Raw genomic sequence first — 20996 nt, forward strand, 5'->3', positions numbered from 1 at the left:
GGGTGAGGGTTTGTTTTGAAGGCAGGGAGATGTGAGCAAGGGTTTGAAAATAAAAGGGATGTTTAATTTGTGAGTGTCACTTAAGATAGGCTGCGACTCTTGTTTCTTGTCTTCTGGTAGGTGCGAAGGCAAGCAGACAATGAGTGATTGTCTTCGTTTTTAATTTTATACTCAAGGCATGTTAAGGAAGTCCCTCAGAATTTACTATGTACATTGGAGCAAGTGACTAATACTTAAAATTCCATTCCAGTTTTAATTTAGGAATACTGAGTTGTGTATAAAAGTTGAGACCACCTGACAAAGTTGTTTGTTTTTAAAAGTTATATGCCTAAATGGAAAACATCAGGTTACTACAGGATACCTTGATAGGGGTTGGGATGGGTGTTGTGTTGAGGAGGCTGTACTTAAGAAATGAGTTGTATCTACTGAACTTGTGATTCATTTTTATTTTTTCTTTGGTCTCTTTCCCACTCAAAAGATGGGTCTCTAAGGTGAAGCATGAGGTGTGGAACAAGTCACAAACATATTTGCAAATGATCATGCAAAACCAAGGAAAATAAATTTCCTGGATGGCGAATTTTATTGAATGTTTAGAGCTAGGGGAAGAAGTAGACTTCCATGTATTTGTCCTCCTTTTTATTACGCTCATCCCTTGCTGTACGAGCACAATTGGTTCCCAACTTTCTTGCTCGTAGGTGAAAACTTGTAAGAGGGACACTAAATTCCCATTAAAATATGTGTAAAAGTCTCCGATTGGCTCCAAGTTCTTCTAACTAGGTGAAGGAGTGGCAGCAGGTGACGCTGCTTTTGAAAGGTAAGTGAACCTTGGGTTGCTGGGGGGTGGGAATTGGGGAGGGTTAAAGGCTGGGGGCAGCTTGGGGCCATGAGTGGGAGTGAGGGTTAAAACGTAGTGGTGGGTTGGGTCTGTGGAGGGGTTGGGGTTCAGGCTGCTGCAGGTTGGGTCTGTGGGGCCAGCGGGGTGGCGGGGTCAGGCTGTGGCAGTTTAGGTGCGCGGAGCTGGCAGCGGGGTTTAGGTGGTGTCGGTTTGGGTGTGCGGGGCCAGCAGGGTTGGAGGGGTTAGATTGCAGCAGTTTGGCTGCGTGGAGCTGGCAAGGGGGTTTAGTTTGTGGCCGTTTGGGTGCGCAGAGCTGGCGAGGGGGTTTAGGTTGTGGCAGTTTGGTGTCTGCAGGGCTGGGGATGGGATTAGGTTGGGGCAGTTTAGATCTGGGGGGTTAGTGCAGGGGTCAGGCCGCAGTGGGTTGGAGCCTCAGGGAGGGGGTTAGGCTCGTACTAATGGGGGGAGTTCACTCGTCCAGTGAACAAAAGGTAAGTATATGTGTCCCTTGTTTAAGCGAATACTTGTAAATAAAGTACTAGTTTAACGAGGGATGAGTGTATTCGCTACAGGTTGAACCTCTCTTATTTGGCACCAATCAGGACCATGGGAAGTCAATGTTGTCTAGAGGCGTTACCAACATGTTCACTGTTTACTGGGCTTTTTAAAAGACATTTGGGGTAAATTACAGCTAAATAAGAGCACAGACCATTGAGAGCCAGGACTCGTGGCTGTAAATAAACTTTATAGGACCGTGGGAAACTTGACCACATCCATGATAAGTGGTCATCCGGCTAATTAAAATCACGCCCGATGACAGTTGTTGCCAGATTAGAGAATTTCAACCTGTAGTTAGCTTAGTTTTACAGATCTATTAGGCTGATAGCTCAATATAAAGTTAATTCACACTAGTGAGTATTCAAATATGCTCTTCATTGTATGGCAAATGTCCCAAATAACCAAAACTGCATTTTTACCTATGTTGGTTAACAGCAATTATAGATGCTTCTTTGTCCAGTCAGTGACAACAGAAACTGATAGTTTATGGCCGTGAGTTTTTACAGATATTCTTGTGGATCTCTCTCTCTATAGGGCTTTGTTCTCTGGATTGCTCCTCACTGGTAAACTCTATTAACCATAGAAAATGTTGTAATGTTTGGCATTAGAAAGTGAATCTGCTGTAAGTGATTTGCATGCAGGCAGATGGTATTATTGCAGGCCTGCTGCTGGTCAAATAGAAGCCTCAGGTTGATAAGTTAGCAGTAGTTCCTTGAAGCGGTAGAAAGTAAAATGTTCTTTCTTTAGCCTCTCTATGAAATCGCTGAATCACACCAAATATTAACAGTTTCAAACATTAATTAAATTGAGAAAATTATTATAGAAATGCTTAATTGGTTTGCCTTCCTACTGTATTTACAGGTGTTTTGGGCATGTGGGTTGTGACAAGAATGTATCGCTTTTGTTGGGTACAGGAGAGCTATCCATGAGTCCTTCTGTGCTCTTGGTAACACATCTTTTATGTTCCTAGGAAAGCATCCAAATTGTTCAGGTCTGAACACTATCATAACCATTGTGCTTATGAGCCAGTTGAAATAATCTGGATATGCAGGATTTTTTCCAAAAATCCCAGGCTTTCAATCCAGTTTTCTTGAAATATCTGCATTATTTTTTGCTTTTTAAAAAAATCAATCCATAATAAATCTCCATTTGTTTGGATTCTAATTGGTAAACAATATTGAGGTGTAGGGTTCTACTGTATTTACATTAAGGGGTATACTACTACTCTTCAAATAGTAGTTTTTTATGGTGACCAAAGTCCATCTGAAAAATTCTATCATTTGGATCCACACAATTCTTCCCTTGTCCTGCTTATACAATACGAATAAACTGTTTGCATGCCAGTTTACTAAGAAGCCTCTCCTCTCCCTTGTATGTGACTCTGCTATTGATCAGTGAATGAACTCCATATAGTATGATCTTTGTCTTAATTAGGAGCTCAATTTTGCCCAACCTAGTTGCTCACACTCTCAGAAGAAAATTACAAGTATTGGGAAGGCAGACCTGAATGGGCCCAACTTTGGTCTTAGTTACACCAGTGCCCTCTATCATCTTTAGAGGGATTGTGTGGGTTTAAATGAAGAGCACAATTTGTTGTGATGCATCCACTTAAGCTGGGTCTACACATGCCTCTTCCTTTTGAAAGGGGCGTGTTAATGAGCGGGTTTGAAAGATGCTAATGAGGCGCTGCAATGAATATGCAGCGCCTCATTAGCATAATGGCGGCTGCGGCTTTTCGAATCGCACTCTGCCTGTGGAGACGAGACCTTCCGAAAGGACCCCCCCCCCCAGTTTTCGAAAGCCCTTCTTCCTTTTTGGTGATTGGAAGAAGGGCTTTTGAAAACTGGGGGGATCCTTTTGGAAGGTCCGGTCTCCATGGGCGGTGCGCAATTCGAAAAGCCGCACTTGCGAATTGCAGCAGCCACCATTATGCTAATGAGGTGCTGCGTATTCATTGCAGTGCCTCATTAGCATCTTTCGAACCTGCTCATTAACATGTCCCTTTTGAAAGGAAGGGGCATGTGTAGATCCAGGGTTAATGTGGAAGGTATCATAGTGTTGGGTGGCAGTATAAAACGTGAGAGTAGATAAACTTCCTGCTCATGATTTCCAGCTACAATATGAGTTGCAAATGAACAGAATGTCAATAACCCACTTTTATTTCACACTATACCACTCTAGAGTCTCTGGCAGTAAAATACAGCTGGTTGTTCCTTGCATCAAACAAGGGTTAATTTGTGTCCAGTGAATAAAACAAAAAGTGTCTAGAACTGATGGCATGCCCTCAGACGTTACATCACCTCTCAGCCTCTTCTGTTGACATTACACTGGAGAGGAGTTTCAGGAATGCATTGCTTGGTGCACTGCAGACTGTTCAATCTCTTTATAAAGTAACAGCTTCTGTTACGTTTAACTCTGCACACTAAACTCTCTGGTTAGGGGTCAGATGATTTGTGCCCATCAACTAATCAAAACAGCAGCATTACTCTCCCTGAAAGAGGATTAGTTACATGGTTGCAAAGTTCCATAAATGGGGTATGTGTTGCCGTGACACAGAAATCTAACTTCTGTTGTACTTGTCTGTATGTTTTCTAATAGCTGACGCTTTTCAAGTAGGACTCATCAGTGTCTAATTCTTCAAACATGGGGAAGCCTTCCTCTCTAAAGAGTACATTTATGCCATTCCGGTGTGGAAAGGAAGCCCGAATATGGATGCTAGCTCACAGCAAAGTAATTGCTTCTGCAGTGTCGGGCCTTGAAATATAAAGGCCTTTAATGTGTAAATATGGGGGGAGAGGGCTGGATGGCCTAAATTAAAAATGAATGTGATATCTTACTATATTTTACAGAGAGAAACCTGGTGTTAGCCAGTAAGCTTTCTGAATGGCTGATGTGTGATAAGATTTTTATTTTCATTTAAGGATGCAGTTGGAACCGAGCTTTGTATATGGAAGTTGTCCTCACATCTCACAAAAAGAGACTTTATGGGATCTGGGTTGCAGCAGAAGTGATAAAGAACACCCTCTTTGATACTGCTGACTCTGGACCCTCCCCTGCACCCCTCCCCACCCCCTGGGTCCTCTACATTTCTTCTCCGTCACTTCTTGCGGCACATTATAGGAGAGTCTTAGTTGTCTGGAAACTGAGGTTAGCACAAAAGGACTCTTTCACTGCTTTTATGCTCTGCATTCATGGTTCTTTTTACGTACACGTGAGAGAGCTGCAGCGGTGGTGCCATCTTTGGCATGATGGGCACAGTCTGGTCTATGCTTAAGAATATAAAGATAACCCTTAGCTAACAAAATAGGGGCCAGCAATAGATGTGGCTGAGTTGTTACTAAAAGCTGTTTAACTGCAGATATAGACAAGGACAAACTGTGTTCAGAGCTACTCTTAAAATCTGCCCTTTTCTAGATGGATAGTGAAAAGAAGACTAGGCATTCTATATCTTACAATTAACAGGATTTTTTTTTTTTTGATTCAGTGAGTTCCATAAATCAGGGAAACCCAAGCAGGATGCCTGCAGCTGTAGCAATGTACAGAAATAGTCTACATCTGCTCCTCTTCTTCTCTCCCTTTGCACATGCATAGACGCTTCTTTGTTTTCTTTGGGATGTAGTGGGAATATTTTCCTTGGTACTAAAAAATGGGATCATATATTTTCTATTATTTCTCATGTTGATTAAAAATTGTCCATTTTACTATGTGGTGAGTCTGCAAAAAATTGATTGATAGATTTTTGATGGATGTTTTTTATGAGAGGCCTTAAAAATTGTCCCCTGATGTTCAGTTGCATTTAAGATTGGAGTGGGAATAGCAGTTGTTTGATTTGAATTTTCAGTGCAATTCTTTAGCTTCTTAACCAGACATCTGGCTCTTCTTGTCCAGTCAATACAGTTCATTCGGCCAGCATGTCTCCTGTTGGGGAACAATCGATCAGTTACTTCAGAAAAAGCCTTTGGGGATCTGTGTAAGTTGATCAGCACATGGTTAACAGTAGCAGCTGATAAATGTTTTCTTCTGCACCAGCTGTAATTGGATCAACATTGTATGCTGTGTAAACATTTATGTAAATGTTATAAATTGAGACTATTCTTCTGTGCCCTTGACTTGCTTCTTGAGGCTAAAGGGGACCTTTTAAGTTCCGTTTATGCTGTAATTTGAGTCATGTTAAATAATTGAAGAGCCAGTCTTGAAAAGTTTCAGGTTAACACAGTTGTGCCTATTGGTGTGAAAAAGGCTATTTTTTTTTTTCTGTTAAGCCAGCGTTATGGTGCTCCACTGTGCTGGGCACTGTACAGACACCAAACAGAAATATGGTCCCTGTCCCTAAAAGTTTACAGTCTAAATATAAAACAAGGTAACAGACGGATACACACAGATCAAGGTGGAGGTGGTTAAAAGAACACGTTATTGGCCGGCACTGTGAGTAGTGGGTCTCACACAGCAGCGATCTAATCAGAGTCAAATTGGTGTGTTGAAATCTCTCTCCTCTCATTGTCCTACTACAGAAGCCTGAGTGGTTTTCATTATGTCTTATGTCTTGCCCACATCAGTGGAACAGTCAGGTTAATGAAATTGGTTTTTGTTAACCAAGGCAAATTTGTATGATAGATTTTGAAGGGAGGAGCTTGTGAATATTTAAAGGCAGAAGAGGTGTGTTGTGCAAATCCTGTATAACTTACTAATGAAAGATAGGATCTGGCTTTCTCAAGCGAGTCTTGGAAAGCAAAAATCACCAGAGAAGAGTCATCAGATTATTGTTCTCTTTCATCTTAGTCATAAATTTTATTTTGGCTTTTTTATATGCTGTTCGCATAGAATGACTTGGCTATTTTTTTTACTTTTCCAGAGGGAAGGGTAGGTTTGATATTTGGGTTCAGAAAAAGTGATGGTAAAGCTGTGGAAAAAGCCAACTGTTGCCTCAGCAGTTCAGATAAGTTGCCCTTGGCTGGGGACTGAAACTTGTATTAATCCCTGAAGTAATGAGCAAATATGGAATGGAAAGCTTCAGACTTTCTCCATGGGATCACCCTGACATTTAAATGATGCCTCTAAAAACAAGATGTCTTGTATGAAATGGCAGTGGCCATTGGCATGAACCTTCTTTTCTGTCTGCTTAAAAACGTTTCTGGATACATGATGTTACCAAGGCTTTTAAAACATAACAAAAATTGAGTTTGCTGAAGACTAAGTGGAAAGCTATGGCACTATTTACAAATGTTACATAATGGCCTGCTGTTATCCAGGCAGGAATAGGCATTACAAAAGTCCTTTCATAGAACAAACAGGTAATTAGTAAGGATGGACTAGAAATTTTGCAAACAATAGAAACTCAGTTGATTAGATTAAATCTCTTAAAATTGGCAATTACATGAATAGGGAGAAAAAGAAATGATGATCAGTTATAGATTAAACAGAGGCAGGCCATTTGGGAAGAACTGAACTGAAAGCGTATTTCCCTTCAGCATAGGAACACTGTAAGCAGTTTTCTCTTTGCCTCACTGCTAGGCAGTTGTAGATGTCCAGAACTGGTATGGAAAAACTAACAATAAACAATGCCACAGTAATAGTCCAGTGATATTATCTAATGTGTCTGCTCTACCAGTCTCCTCTCAATTTGCTTCCTATTTTATCTACTCTGTTTTGGATGTATCTGTCAGTATAGGATCTAAACATGGTACAGTATGAACAGCTGCCGCTTTTAGACTTTTAATGGATAAATTTGTCATTGGATCTATACAAGATATCATGAAACAATTAGCCCATATTTCATGGGAACCATATTCTGAAATAATTCTTTCAGAACCCCCTCTTCTGGCCTTCAAACAACCACCCAGCCTCTCCAATTTCACCACCAGAAGCCAATTCTCCACAGTTTGGGACACCCCAACTGAAAAATTCACCAGACCCTGCCAGAATAATAACAGATGCAAAACCTGTAGCCCTATGTTACTGCTATGATGTTCAACCCACCTTTGAAGATCTTAGGCTATGTCTGTACAGCAGCATTATGCCAAAATACATTATTCCCGAAGACATTTTCTGGAATAGCTGATTTCGAAATAGCACATTTACACACACACAATGCATATCGAAGAAGTGCTCAGCTATTTAGAAATAGCGCTGCTATGTAGACCTAGCTCAAGATCTCCCTGTCATGAAATAACCCCTATTACGTGTCTATACAGTCTCTACTCTAACATATCTATTTAGGAATAGGTGCTATTCCTTGTACAATGAGATTTAACAAATTGGAAATAAGCCTTCTGCTATTTTGAAACTATTTCAGAATGGTAGTTGTGTAGTGTAAACGCTTGCAAAGTTGTTTCAGAATAATGGCAGCTATTCCAAAAAACTTTGCTGTGTAGACACACCCCTGTCATCCTAAGTGTGCCTATCCAGTGTGTTAAATGCCCCAAGAGCAACTGTGTGGGTGAAGACAGACTATCACTATGCTCTCAAATGAATTCTCACAGGAAAGGTATAAAAGACAAAAATAGCATATCACCTGTGGGTGATCACTTTTCAGAAGGTGATCAACCTCTGAGAGTCCTTATTCTTGAAGGAAATCTGTACAACATCTTCAAAATGCAAGCCTTGGAGCTTAAATTCATGACTTTGCTGGACTCTTTAAAAAATTATGGACTGAGACACTGAATGTATGGTTTATTATAACAATCTACAATCCTAACAACAACTGTTTCCCTCCAAGCTATGCCACTGCCTACTGAGACCTGTGCACCAGCTCAGAGTTTCAGCTGCCCTAGGGAGAGGCGAGCTCCTCCCTTCCCAGCAGCACAGATCTGCCATAGCTGAGAAAAAGGCACCCTCACCCAACCCAACCCATGCTCAGTGGAAAGGCAGAGGCGCATCTCACCTGGGCCAGAGCTGCTGCAGAGAGGACTGGGGGAAGCCCACTCTCTCAGCAGAGCCTTTATCACAAGTTTCTGAGCCCCCTCCCATGCGCTGGACACCCCCCATGTGCTCGTCAGCAGGAGATATTAACCACATCTGACAGTTAATCTCTCCTCATATTGAAGCTGTTCCATATCTCAGTTGGTTTTGTTACCCTTATCTGTACCTTTTCCAATTCTAATAGGTATTTTCTGAGATGCAGGGATAAGATCTCTATGCAGCATTCAAAATATGGGCTTGCCATGAATTTATAAAGAGGCGCTATGATATTTTCTGTCTTTTCTATCCCTTTCCTAATGGCTTTCATGAAGAGAATAAATATTTGTGTGCTTATTCTTAGCAAATGCTTTTCTGGTAATGGCACGTGAATATTCTGCATGTTAATATCTACAGTACTAATCATCTACTGCAGCAAAAATACAGACTATGGAGCTGGGTTTTTTTAACTTTTGGTGAAGGCTTCTCCCCAAAACACGACAATGTGAGCTCTTCCCACAGTGTCTGACCAGATTGAAAAGTTACCACGATTTTACCAATCCTCTTTTTGTGGAACCACCATTTATATTTTTTGTTGTTTCCTACAACCCTGGGGATTCTGTCACTGCTGGCTTGCCTTGATGAGTCAGTGTTGTGCTGCAAATCGTCTGGTAAAAGGCATTCTGTTCGTAGTTCGTCTTGCACAGTCCCTCAAACCTAACATCCCTGGACCATATATAAGTGGCATCTAAGCTTCTGTAGTTCCTTCAGTCATTTCAAAGAAAGAGCCTCTCTTTGATCCATCTTGGTGGCTTTCTGCCACTTACTAACATATAACTAAGGCAGTGTGTGCTCCATAGCAACAACACTTCAAATTCAGCAGCAGTGTTCAGTCAGTCTATCATCAGACATGCTTCTTTCCTGTTCCTCTCCCGCAGTACCTCATGCAGCTATGGTTCATTTAAATACTAATTGAAGTAAAATTATTTTCAAAAATGCATCTATAAACCACCCTGGACAGGTGGTCCATTTACACACCCCAGCCTTTGGTACCATTGCTCTTGTGCAGATTAGAACCTCATTTCCTCTCCAAATGTGCCAGGGACAAAGGGAAGTGGTAGATGGCTTCGACAGCTCATCTTCCTTTTTAGTGTAGCAACTGAGGCTTCTTCTTTAGCCAGCACAGCTCACATGCCTGCACTTCTGGCTGCTCTCTAGACCCTGTCTGTAAACTGAACTCCAGTTCCAATTCACTGAGCTATGCTACATGGCTCCAAGGAACAGTGCAGGGAGCATGGTCTGTACTCCAGTTAACACAGCTGTTGTGAGGAAAGCTGGAAAACAAGAGACAACTACAGGGAGGTTCTGGCAGAACAAGGGGAGGGCAAAAACTACAGGCTACTGGCTTTGGCAGCAGTAACATGGCATGTTCTATGACAGGAATGCTGAATTCTTGGCATCTTCCAAAAATGTGGCTTTTCACTTTTACCCAAAGTCCACAAGGCTCTGATCTCCCATGTGTGAGCTATTGATTCAAGTGGTCTGCAGACTTGCACACGTGACTGTTCGTTAGTTTATATGCTATCCACTGCTTTTGGGGATTCTATGATAGGGACAACTCACTGTTTTTAAAATGAAAACTGGGAGGGAGGAACAGCTTTTGGTGGCGAGAAATTAATTCAGTGGCACAATCTATAGCCACAGAATACATTGTACCATGTATGCACCTATGTGCCTCGCTTTGGAATTTGGCCCACTGACATTAGTGGGAGTTTAACTTGTGCAACTTCATCAGTGGGCTAGGGGAAAGGAATGCAGCAAGAAGTGAATCATTAGCAGGCAAGTTTAGGACTGAGTAATTTAAAAAGCAGAAGATGAGCTACAGGTTGAACCTCTCTAGTCCAGCACTCTGTCAGGACCTGACCAGTGCCAACCCAGAAAATTTGCTGAACCACAGGAGGTCAGTATTATAGTGAGTGGGTGTCTGTTTTTATTTCACCAAGGCAAATATACGAAGCAATGCTTGGAGTGCTGCTTAATAATCTATGACTACTGATACACCCGATTATACGCCTGTGCCTAGCCAAGGCTTATCAGCTCTCTTCATAACAAAGTATTAGTGTAGTTACACAATTTTACTGTATTGGCACAAAGAAATAAGTAGATAAAGCACAAAAATTGCTTACACTTGGCAACATTACTTGCTGGTCGCTTAGAAGACATTTAGGGGTAATTTAGAGCTAAATAACAGCATAAATAATAAACAGACTGTGGAATCGCAGGAAACTTGGCCACACACATGATAAATGGACACCCGGCTAACTAAAATCATGCCAAACCAAGGATGTTGCTGGACCAGAGAGTGCCAGACTGGAGAGGTTCAGCCTGTGCTTTAACATCACCTTCCAGCTCCTTGTCATGCAAGTTAGATTGTCTAACCTTTGGACTGCTAGCGCTACATACTGCCCTTTACTAAGGTGAAACTTACAGCACCACATACGTGGCCTATGTTCTTCCCTTTATTACTAGGCTCTCAAGGAGGTTTGCTTCCAAACCACACTGCAGCCTGATTCTTTTGTGACATTTCCAGGTGGGCTGTGAGCATCTGTTCTGCTTTTTATAAATGGTTAGTTTCCCCCATTCCTCTTAAAAAAAAAAAACAAAAAAAACCCTGAAATGAATTCCTACTTGTTATTCTTTTGTAGTACATACGTTATCCAAAATAATATACTGGGTGCTATGTAAGGCTTTGATTTTGGTAGAGAGGGAAACTTGAACAGTATTTGTCAGCATCAGATGTTTCCTATAGAAGTATTTAAGCTGTCTCTTAAACCATTTTCAGGGATATTGTCTGTCAATTTATTTTCAAGCTAGGGCCATTTTTGCCTTGTGCTGAGTAATTTCTGCTTTGATTATGTGGGGCTAATAAACAGCAACATTTTGTATAATTTAAACAACTACAAAAAAAAAATCTTTCCATGTAGTCTTTTCATGTGTAACAAATGCCTTCTGCAGAACTGCTTTGTTTCTTGAACTGGCTTTTTTTTTGTTTGGAGGCTGCCTGCATATGCCCTAATTTGTGCAGATCTGGCACAGTGGCCTAGCCTGCTGTGGGCTAACATTTGTAAGCTGTCCTATGAAAGGAAACCGCTTATATTCCTGGCACTGGCACTGGCAGGTCATTTTTGACACTGGTAAGCTGTCTAAGTGCTTAAACATGTTAGCTTGTCAGAATTACTCTTTGGAGTGCTTGGCACTGTAAGAAAGTGTCTCTAGCCAATACAGAACTAATGTGCGCAAGTTTTGCAAATCAACTGGTGTTGGTTCCATGCTCTTTCACGTCAGTAAACAGGCAATTTGCATAGCCAAATAGTTTTAAAATTGGAACTACCAGGAGAAAGGAATAGTTGGTGGTATTGTGTTGGTAGGGATGAGTTTGAGGAGATTCCAGAGGTATGTTACATTGTGGCAGCACAGGTTTTACCTGTAAAGTAACTAGCACAGTTTTAACAATTTTTGCAAGGTTTTGTGTTTCTCCATATAATTTGGCTTTATTTTTGTTTGTTAGTCCTGTGTCAAGCTCAGAGGATCTGTCTCTTCACAGCTTGCTGTCAGTTTGCTTAATGAGTTTGTCTGTCTCTGGAGAAAGAAAACCAGAAACCAGTTAAACTCAAGCCAGACAAGCGGAGTTTATCTTCTGTCGGGGTCAAGAAAAGGCCAGATTTATTCCATTTCTTTCTTTTTTTCTCTCTTCTCCATGCCCAGACTCCCCCTGTTCTTTCTCCAGCTAAATAAAAACAATTGTTTGACTTTTTGCAGGGGTGTGCTAGTGTAATCAGATTTACATTGATTTAAATTATTCATAATCCAGTAGATCCAGCAGAGGTAATCTCTATTTACATTAGAGTAACTGAGATCGGAGTCTACCCTTTTGTCCTTAGTTTACAAGCTCTGTTGTTCATCTGCAGAAACTAAGGTAAATGAATTACAAAGCTGGTTGTTGGAAGGTGTGGGAAGAAGTAGTTTGTGTCCTCTGGCAAATGGATGGCAGTGAAATGTTTTCCTTTTCAAATGTTCTCTTGTCATAGTGTACCTTTGCACCATGCAAATTAAAGATTATTTAAAGCAGGGGCAAGCAATAAGCCAAAGGCAGTTCATCAGGGTTAGACCCCGGTGGGCTCCCAGGGCTTTATTTATCTCTGCACCAACAGGTACACCCGTTGGCATGCAGCTCCCATAGGCTGGGAATGGCAAACAGCCAATGGGAGCCCCAAGCAGCAGTACCTGCAGATATACAGGTAAATGAAGCATGGATAGCCCACCAGGGCCTAACATCTGGCCCACAGACTACTTATTGCTCATCCCTGGTTTAAAATACTGTGCCTCTTTTGTACTTATAAAGCCTTTTTTTCATCCATTACATGCTGCTGAAGAGAGTGTCCGTTTATAACTAGCTCCCCAGCAAACCTATAACCCCCTTCTCTACCCTCCACCAAAAAAAGTATTGAGGTAAACTGGTATTTGCAGCTTTTTTTGAAATTTAAGAAGAGGGAGCTAGATTAGCTCATATTCCTCTTGTGAACAGTAAAATGACTTTTGTTAACAGTGAGTGACTTTTCATAATAAACGTCATACAGGTATCAGTGGTGCAGGCGGTGGTCGAATGTACGGCATGTAGCATCTGAAGATATTTTCTTTGCAAATTCGGAATGGGAGATGGGACTATTTTGAGTCTAGATAAAAAATGAGAGCTCAAAGTTGAGGGTGATTGGATCTGGGCTTTACTCACCTCTGCTTTGGAAACTCGACTGTGTAGCAGACCAAAAATAAAACACAGACCCTTGCTTGGAACTCCCCTCCTTTTGTGTGCAGAGTTGTGTGATTCCTAGCTGGGGAGGCAGGCTGTCCAGACTTTCAGAATGTCAGGGTTTTCCTCATCTGTAAGTCCTGACCCAACAGCTGCCATTCTCTGTTCACTTTTAAGAAAGCTAATTTAATTTAAGTGATGCCTCTCCTGTAATTAGCTTTATTTATTTTTATTTCTTACAGTACATCCTCTCTGGCTCTGACGACTTCAATTTATACATGTGGAGAATTCCTCCAGATCCAGAAGCAGGTACGTTTGTATATGGCATCTAACAAATACTAGTGTTTAAGTACTGGTTACTAGTTAAATACTAGAAGCCAGGGGGACCCTTATTACCTCTGTTCTAGCCAGACTGACTGCAGGCCAAGAACTTGAATGCATTGAGCCCAATGACTTTTGCTTTATCTAGACATATCTTTTGAGAAAGATATTGACTCTTGATTTAAAGACTTCAAGTCTTTGGAGAATCTGTTACTTTTAGGGGGTCCAACAGTTTCTGTGGGCCCTGGGACAAGGTGAGGGGGTGGTGACTCAGGTGGAAGAGGTGGGGCCAGAAGCAGCCAGCTCCCAGCTCAAGTGGCAATTTAAAGGGCCTAAGGCTCTGGCTGCTGCAGCCGTAGCAGCAGTGTTGGCAGAGGGCACAGGGTCCCCCAGAATCGCCAAGCCCCCTGGGCAATTCCCCTCCCAGCAGCAAGACTGACTGCTTCCTTTGATAAAGTGCTTCAGTTATTAATCCTTGCACTTGAAAATGTGTTCCTTATTTGTACTGAATACGATTATGACCTGTTATGCTGGGGGGAATGGATCAGCATTCACTTGCACTGCCCATCAATACCAAGCCCAAGCTAGGGAAACTAACAATCCAGCCAGTGAGCCAAATTTGGTGATGAATCCCTGGTCTTGGGCCACCTGAAGCACATTGCACATAGGCTAAGATGATGACTTCTTGTGCTATAGTTACGTAGTGATGCAGCAGATAGTGCGAAAGACTTATTTTAAAAAGCTCTACAGGCACAGCGAGTTATGAGAGCTAGTAGTTACTGTAAGAGTGGTCAGAAAAGGCACAGCAAACTGAACAACTGGAGAAAAAGAGAGCTGCTTTAATCGTGGAGCGGTTGTTAAATTTGATTCTGTATAATAACCTGTTTTGCTTGGGTACGATACTGATGACTGTGTTTAGAGCACAATTAATACCTTTAATTTTCTGTATCTTTACCAAGATTATATGAATTTTCATTTTCATATTACTTTCTTGTCCTTTCTCTAGGAGATCACTCTCCTCAATTTCCTGTGTAACTTTTTGAGTTGAAATGGGTATTATTTTAAATTAGGAAGAGGAAAATACGTAGATTCTAAATTACACTTTTACATTCTAAATTAGATCTGCTCATATATTCTTCCTTTACTTATATCAGTCAGTTCCTGGATTCAGGATACTGCATTTTTGTCCCAGTGGATGCTGATGATGGTAATCTCTCAAGTATCTAGCCTTCTGTTAGTTGTCTTCAGCCGTTGACTGTGAACCACTTAATCCTGAACTTGTTATCAAGCAGATGAGCCACTGTGTCCAAGGCCTGATATCTAGAGTTAGCACAAATTAATATGTCATGTTAGTCAACTGTTTCCTGACAGCTCTTTCTGTAACTAGATGGTGGGTGTTAGTTTTGTAATGGAATTGTTGAAAGCTTACTAACTGCTTAATGTCAAATGCAGTAGTGATCAGAAAATGACAATAGGTGTATATATGTCTTGATCTCCTGTAACTTGAGTGGTTACCTTTTTGTAAGAATATAGCTGAGCTACTACTCTTTCTGGTAAACCGTTCCTGCCTTACATAGGCGCACTTCATTTGCCGATACTATGCCACTCCTTTGAGGAGGCCGTTTAACTGACCTGTGCTGCTGATCTGTTTTTAAACCCCAAAGCATTTTAATGTAGTCATTGAAAATTTCCAGAATTTGATCTGAAAATGACCTTTTAAGATTGCCATTGAGAATGAGTTGGGGCCCTTATATACCTTATGGATATTGGCTTCTGTCTAACTAATTAGCCAGCCAGGTGAACTGATCTGTAGTTATTTTTCTTTTTCATTCATCTCTTCTTCCAACCTAAGAGGGAGTGAGGGAATTCTCCAAGATTTATGTAGCCTTTTTGTTGTGGTGAAAGGCACTTTCTAAATGGGTAAGAGATTTTTGCAATACAGTGGGTGGTGGCTAACTATTGTAATTTACCAGCATTTACTTGTATTTAATTTAAGTACATCTCTTGTAACAGGTATGCTGAAGCCTTTTTTCGCCTCACACCCCCTCAGCTAATACAGGAAATTCCCTCATGCTCAGTGTCTGGCATCCAGTCCGAGTCTTTAAGAAGTGTCTGTATGCCACAATCCAATAACAGAGAGTGTGGGCATTCATTAAATAGTGTGTACTGGAATTTTACAAATGTACCTTACTGTTCCAACTATTGATATTTTTAGTAAAGCTGTAACTACAGCTGAATTCTGAGACCTCTTCAATTATTCTGAGAGCTAAAATTGTTTACAGAATTACCAAGTAAGGAAAACTCCACTCATTACCAAAACGTAGCCATATCGGGGGTGGCAAGTGGTAGATGTTTAACAGCTCCTCACCCCCCAGCCATGAGGAATACACTCTTCAAAGAGATCTATAAAGGAATTTACATACACTAGAACCTTAGAATTATGAACTGACTTGTAAATCACACACCTCATTAGGAACCGGAAGTATGCAATCAGGCAGCAGCAGGATTGAAAACAAAAGTAAAACTACTAAACAGGGCTTCACCGGCCCCCTAGACAAAGCGTGGAAGGCTGGCTTCTGTGTTCCTTGGGGGACTCAGGCAGAAGGGGCACAAACCCCCATATCCCAGCCCTCAGTATTTCCTGGAGCATGCCGTGTGGCATGCCAGTGGTGATTTAAAGGGTCTGCCCTGCAGCTGCCAGGTCTTTTGGAATTGCCAGGCCTTGGGGCAGTTACCATCTTTGCTTCCCCCTCTCCCACATTCTCAGTTCCTATCGAGTTCTTGGTTACTTTTCAGAAATAATTAGCAATGCCTTGGTGAGGCACTTTTTTTTTTTTAAGCTAATTCTCATTTAAAGCTGTGGAGTCCTTGTCAAAGAGTACAGATTAGCAGAGCTTCAGTTTTTATCTTCCTTCTGGTGGCATTTCCTGCAATGCAGGACTGGCTAGCCCCATGCCAGGCCATTGGTCATTTATTTGGGTAACCAAATCCAGTATATCTTCAAGTTTATATCCTCAGTGAGGAAGTCTGAAGAGCTCTGCTCAGCAAAACGGCAAGGAACTGGTTTAACTATTCGTTGTTTTTAACAGAATATACCAAAAACATGGTGTGTATATGTGTGTGTCTTTAGATTTCACTCCAAGATGCTGGGTGAGGAACAGGACATGTTGTTATGTTGTAGATGGCGAAAGTGATCAGATGATCAGCAAATTATTTAATTGAAATGACTGTTACCAGACTTCTGAGGTGCTTAATAAATCAGAACAACAAGCTTCATTTACATCTCTCTCTTAATACTGCTGTCAACTATAACTCTGCAACTGCTGCCCGTAACAGGCCTGTCATTGTGGTCCAGTTACTAAATTAATTATGGCAATGTTCAGCTATGACTATTTTGAGCTTTGTGCACATGTAGATACAGCTTGAGAGAGATGATTGTTCAAAGAGGAAACTGTGCTCCCATGATGGGGCATAGTATTGCACAGGGACTGACTGACTGTGCAGAAGCCTGTTGCCTCTTGATGTTTCAATCTAAGGTTCCCCTGTAGTTTTCAAAACCTCTCTAGGCCTCCAATTTGTCTGTATTATAGATTACCAAACCCCGGTTTCTAGAAGGGATAGAATGGAAACTCCAAGCATTCAAAGATTTTTTTTTTTTGCTTAGCTTTTTTAGCTCTGTGCAGTGTTTTGGAAGTGGGGGATGGGGTATGGTCCAAGGTGTGTGTATCTGTCTTCAGGGATTGTTTGCAAATGGGAGGCCATGCATTTTTAAAACAATAAACCCTAAATAAACACACAAAGATCCAGATTGTGCCTGCCCATTGCATGGGTGCACAAGAGAGCAGGAAAAAGAAAGGGTTGAATAATGGGTCTTCTGTTACTTTTCCGTCTGTTCCACCTTTTAGTAGACTTACAGCATTAGGGCATTTTTCCAGCAAATTTGACAATTTGTTACTTTTGTTCATCTCATTACACCCAAGCAACTCCTCTCCATTCCCGAATGCTGTTGGTTCCTTAGTGATGTCTTTGGTTGTATAGTCTAAAAATCTCATTTCCCTCCCAATCCTATGTGGCATTTCAAACACCTTTCTAATTTGCTGGGAACCCCCACCTGTAGAACTTGGACAGCACTAATATGTTCCTGAAAGTATTGACATTCATGTTGCAAAGGGTAATCCCACTTCGGTATTTCATGTCCCGTCTGATGTTTCTGACCAAGCTTATATTTGCAGCACTGCTTAGTTTAGTATCAGTGCATTTCTTTTTCCTATTGTTAAACCCCCTTTTCCAGATCATTAATACTGATGATAAAAACAGGCCTAATTGTGTTATTAGACACCTACCAGCTTGCAATATTGTAGGTTAGCATCACCTTTGTCTATTATCATAGTCCAGACATATTTCATAAACTGTTATTGCATAAACCATTAAAATAATGTAAGGAGTTTGAACTAATTAAATACAACTGTACTTAGCCTATAGATTGGTTTAGTTTTAAATTATTATAGCAGAGTATACTTATTCTACCATTGAGTTAAATTTCTCTCTGCTAACAATCTTTGACTACAAATCTGAATAAAAACAAACTGGTTAATCAATTTGCCATTACCGCCTTCTGGGTGTAATCAGAAACACCCAGCTCCGTCTCATAAGCCCTCTACTTTCACCGCCCTCAGAAATGAGTCAGATAAGTTGGGACATGACGGAGCTCCTAGGTGCGAAGGTAATACAAATAGCACACATTAAACATTTCTTCCTCTGGAGCATCTGGTTCTGGAATATACCCTATTGTGAGCTCTTACAGGAGGTAGAAGTAAATCAAAAAGTAGGTCCTGGCCCTGTTGAGCCATTGAATAGCAGTGACTACAGTACAACTGAACTTACCATCTTCATGGGAAGAATCCTACAAAAAGGAACTTGTCTAATCTTTTTTCCTTTTTAAAAAAAAAAAAAAAAAAAAAAAAAAAAAAAAAAAGGGGGAAGCTAACCCTAAACACCCTAAAATCAAAATCATGGAAATTAAATCCTCAGACTCAGAACAAAAGCAGCTTATAAGTATACTGCAATTGGACAAGAATATCAAAATTACCATGCAGAGTCATGCAGAAGAGATGCATACCTATGAATAAAGAGAGCAATAAAGGCAGCACAATTAAAAAAAAAAAAGAAAAAACACCTGTATAGTTGATTGATATATTACAAAAGGTTATTTTACTGAACAGTTGTGCTTCATGAAATGGAAGCCCAGCCCAAGTGAAGCCAAAAGAAACAGAAAGAAGCAACTATGGCAAACAAAATGTAAGATAGAGTTAAGAATTTGAGCCCCTAATCACCAAAACCTACCAAACCCGAAGTGTGTTGGAAAATGGAAGCTATTAGAATGAGTCTGCCGGGTCGCTAGGGACTAAAGGGGCCAAGTGGACCATTTGCACATCACTGTAAGTCTAAATAACTTGTTTGCATTAGCCTTCACCACTGCCAGAGACTGAGGTGACTGAAAAAAAAGTGCTGGAGCAAACTGCCATAAGCGAAACACACAAATGGATGAGAATTCTGTTACAGGTTCTGCTGGGAGCTGGAAATGGGTGACCGATTCTTATCATTCCCTCTGAAGCCCCTGGCATTGGCCATTGTCAGAATGCAGGCTGCTGAGCTAGATGGACCTTTGATCTGACCAGTATGGCCATTTTAATGGGTTGAATTCAACTTGGTTACCAGTCTACTGTAACTGCCACTTCATATTCAGGATAAATTTTAAAAAAGCCATCATAATCAGGTGACTGAAACAGTTTAGTCTCTACTCCAAACATAGGCCCATGTCTCCTGCCGAAATAAAGGCACATCCAAGATCACTGAGGAATTTGAATTATGTGGGCAGGAGCTCAGCGTGATGTTGTGTGAGTAAGAATGTGCATGCAACTGAAAAAAATCAAACAGTGACAGAAGCAGAGAGAAACCTGAACAAACAGAAGTGCTGGTAAAGTGGCTGTGAGAGAGCGTTAGAAGAAAGAGAGATTGCTGAGCACAGAGGCTGGATGAAAAGGCAGGCTTAGACCAGCAAGCAAATGAGCTGTCCTGTTTGACTTCTACTGTGTTTGGGGAAATGGCACTTTATGTATATTTTTGTAAATAAACAAGTTTGTATCGTAGAAATGTGTCTCACCAGTCTCTTGCCCTAACTGGAACAACCTTTTTTGTCAACAAAAGTCTCAAGGGGGTAACAATCTCCTAATCAGTAATGTTGGAGGGTGCAAAAATTCCTCTAAGGAATATGGACAGTGTGTGCTTGGAAGGACAAACTTACCATTAACTAGTAAGGTTAGAAGAATCTTCTCAGCGATATTTTTTCTGTAATTGTCCGTTTTAGGCTTTCTTTCATCTTCCTCTTAAGCATTTGATACTGGACTAGATTAGACAGATGAGTCTGAACCAGCATGGCATTTCCAGTGTCTTTAGTACTAGCAGCTAAGATGGAGGTTGTTAGCTCAGCTCAAATTATAGATTTTGAGTTTTGGAGCAGAGTGATTGGTGACCTTTCCCATTGCTGCTGGATTTCTGAGCGGTCATGCTTTTCAGCATAGTGACAACTATGAGGTTTTGGATGGTCAAATATTTTAGATTTTTTGACCTTACAATCTGTTTTGCACCCAGAAATTACAGTGTACTTTATAAATACTAATATTCAGAATAACTGAGGTAAATAATTGATATAACCATATTACAGAGAGAGAAGTTGAGGCACATGGTAAAACGACTAGCTCAAGGGTATTCCAAGGAGCTTGTGACAAACCTGGGAGTAGAGCCCAAGGTGCCAGACTCACAAGCCTGTGTTTTAACCAGAAGGACCATCCTTGCTTTCCCTACTATATTTTCTGATGTCAGACTAGATTCCTGGAAATCTTTAGGGACCTACTGTCTCTGGGTTTAACCCTTTACAGGCAATTTTATTTAACTGAATGCTCTGATGCCTAGATAAGGGGTAGTAGCCTTCCTATCCTTTGCAGAAGCATCTAGTAAGCAGCTTGTCTTTTTACTCTTGAGGCTTTGTTCTGGAATGTTTTTCCACCTAGCTTGGATAAGAACCTCAAGAAATGCCCTTGGTGTAATGTTTCGCAGGTGGCCTGATGCAGGCTAATGATTGACAATTGGGATTTGGTTGGAAAGAATACTGTAGAAGAAAGGCAAGTTGCCATGAATGAATGTGATCATGAATGCCTAGCATGAAGAGGGTGAGGAGTCAAACCTGTTTTGAAATTAAGGATTTAGGGTCCTGTTCTGCTTCCAGTAATAGCTGTACAAATCCCACTTACACCAGCGGGATTCCATTTGTATGACTGGTATTTTCTTTGGAGACTTACCCACATGAATTGAAATGTCACCTGTTTCAGTCTTAGTGACTACCCAAGAAGAGAGATTTTGCTCAAGTATGTGAGGGCGATGAATTTTCAAATTTTTCAGTGGTTACTGGAGTTCTTAAATATTTATCTTGTAAGCTATGAAACAATAGGCCAGCTTGTCTTTCTTGCTGTTTTAGTTTTTTATATGTAATTTATGGCCACCTCCTCTTCCCTCTTTCTTCCA

General features: G+C 41.0%; 1 protein-coding gene across 1 annotated transcript in view; it reads left to right on the forward strand.

Moving 5' to 3' along the window:
* The window catches only part of DCAF5 (DDB1 and CUL4 associated factor 5), a 94779-nt gene that overhangs the window by 56069 nt on the left and 17714 nt on the right, over positions 1-20996 (forward strand). Inside the window, exon 7 of the mRNA XM_074997189.1 lies at positions 13337-13403. Coding sequence (XP_074853290.1) covers positions 13337-13403 — 67 coding nt within the window. The remainder of the gene's footprint in view (positions 1-13336; positions 13404-20996) is intronic.

Source organism: Carettochelys insculpta, chromosome 6, assembly GCF_033958435.1.
Source record: "Carettochelys insculpta isolate YL-2023 chromosome 6, ASM3395843v1, whole genome shotgun sequence".
In the NCBI taxonomy this organism is placed as follows: Eukaryota; Metazoa; Chordata; order Testudines; family Carettochelyidae; genus Carettochelys; species Carettochelys insculpta.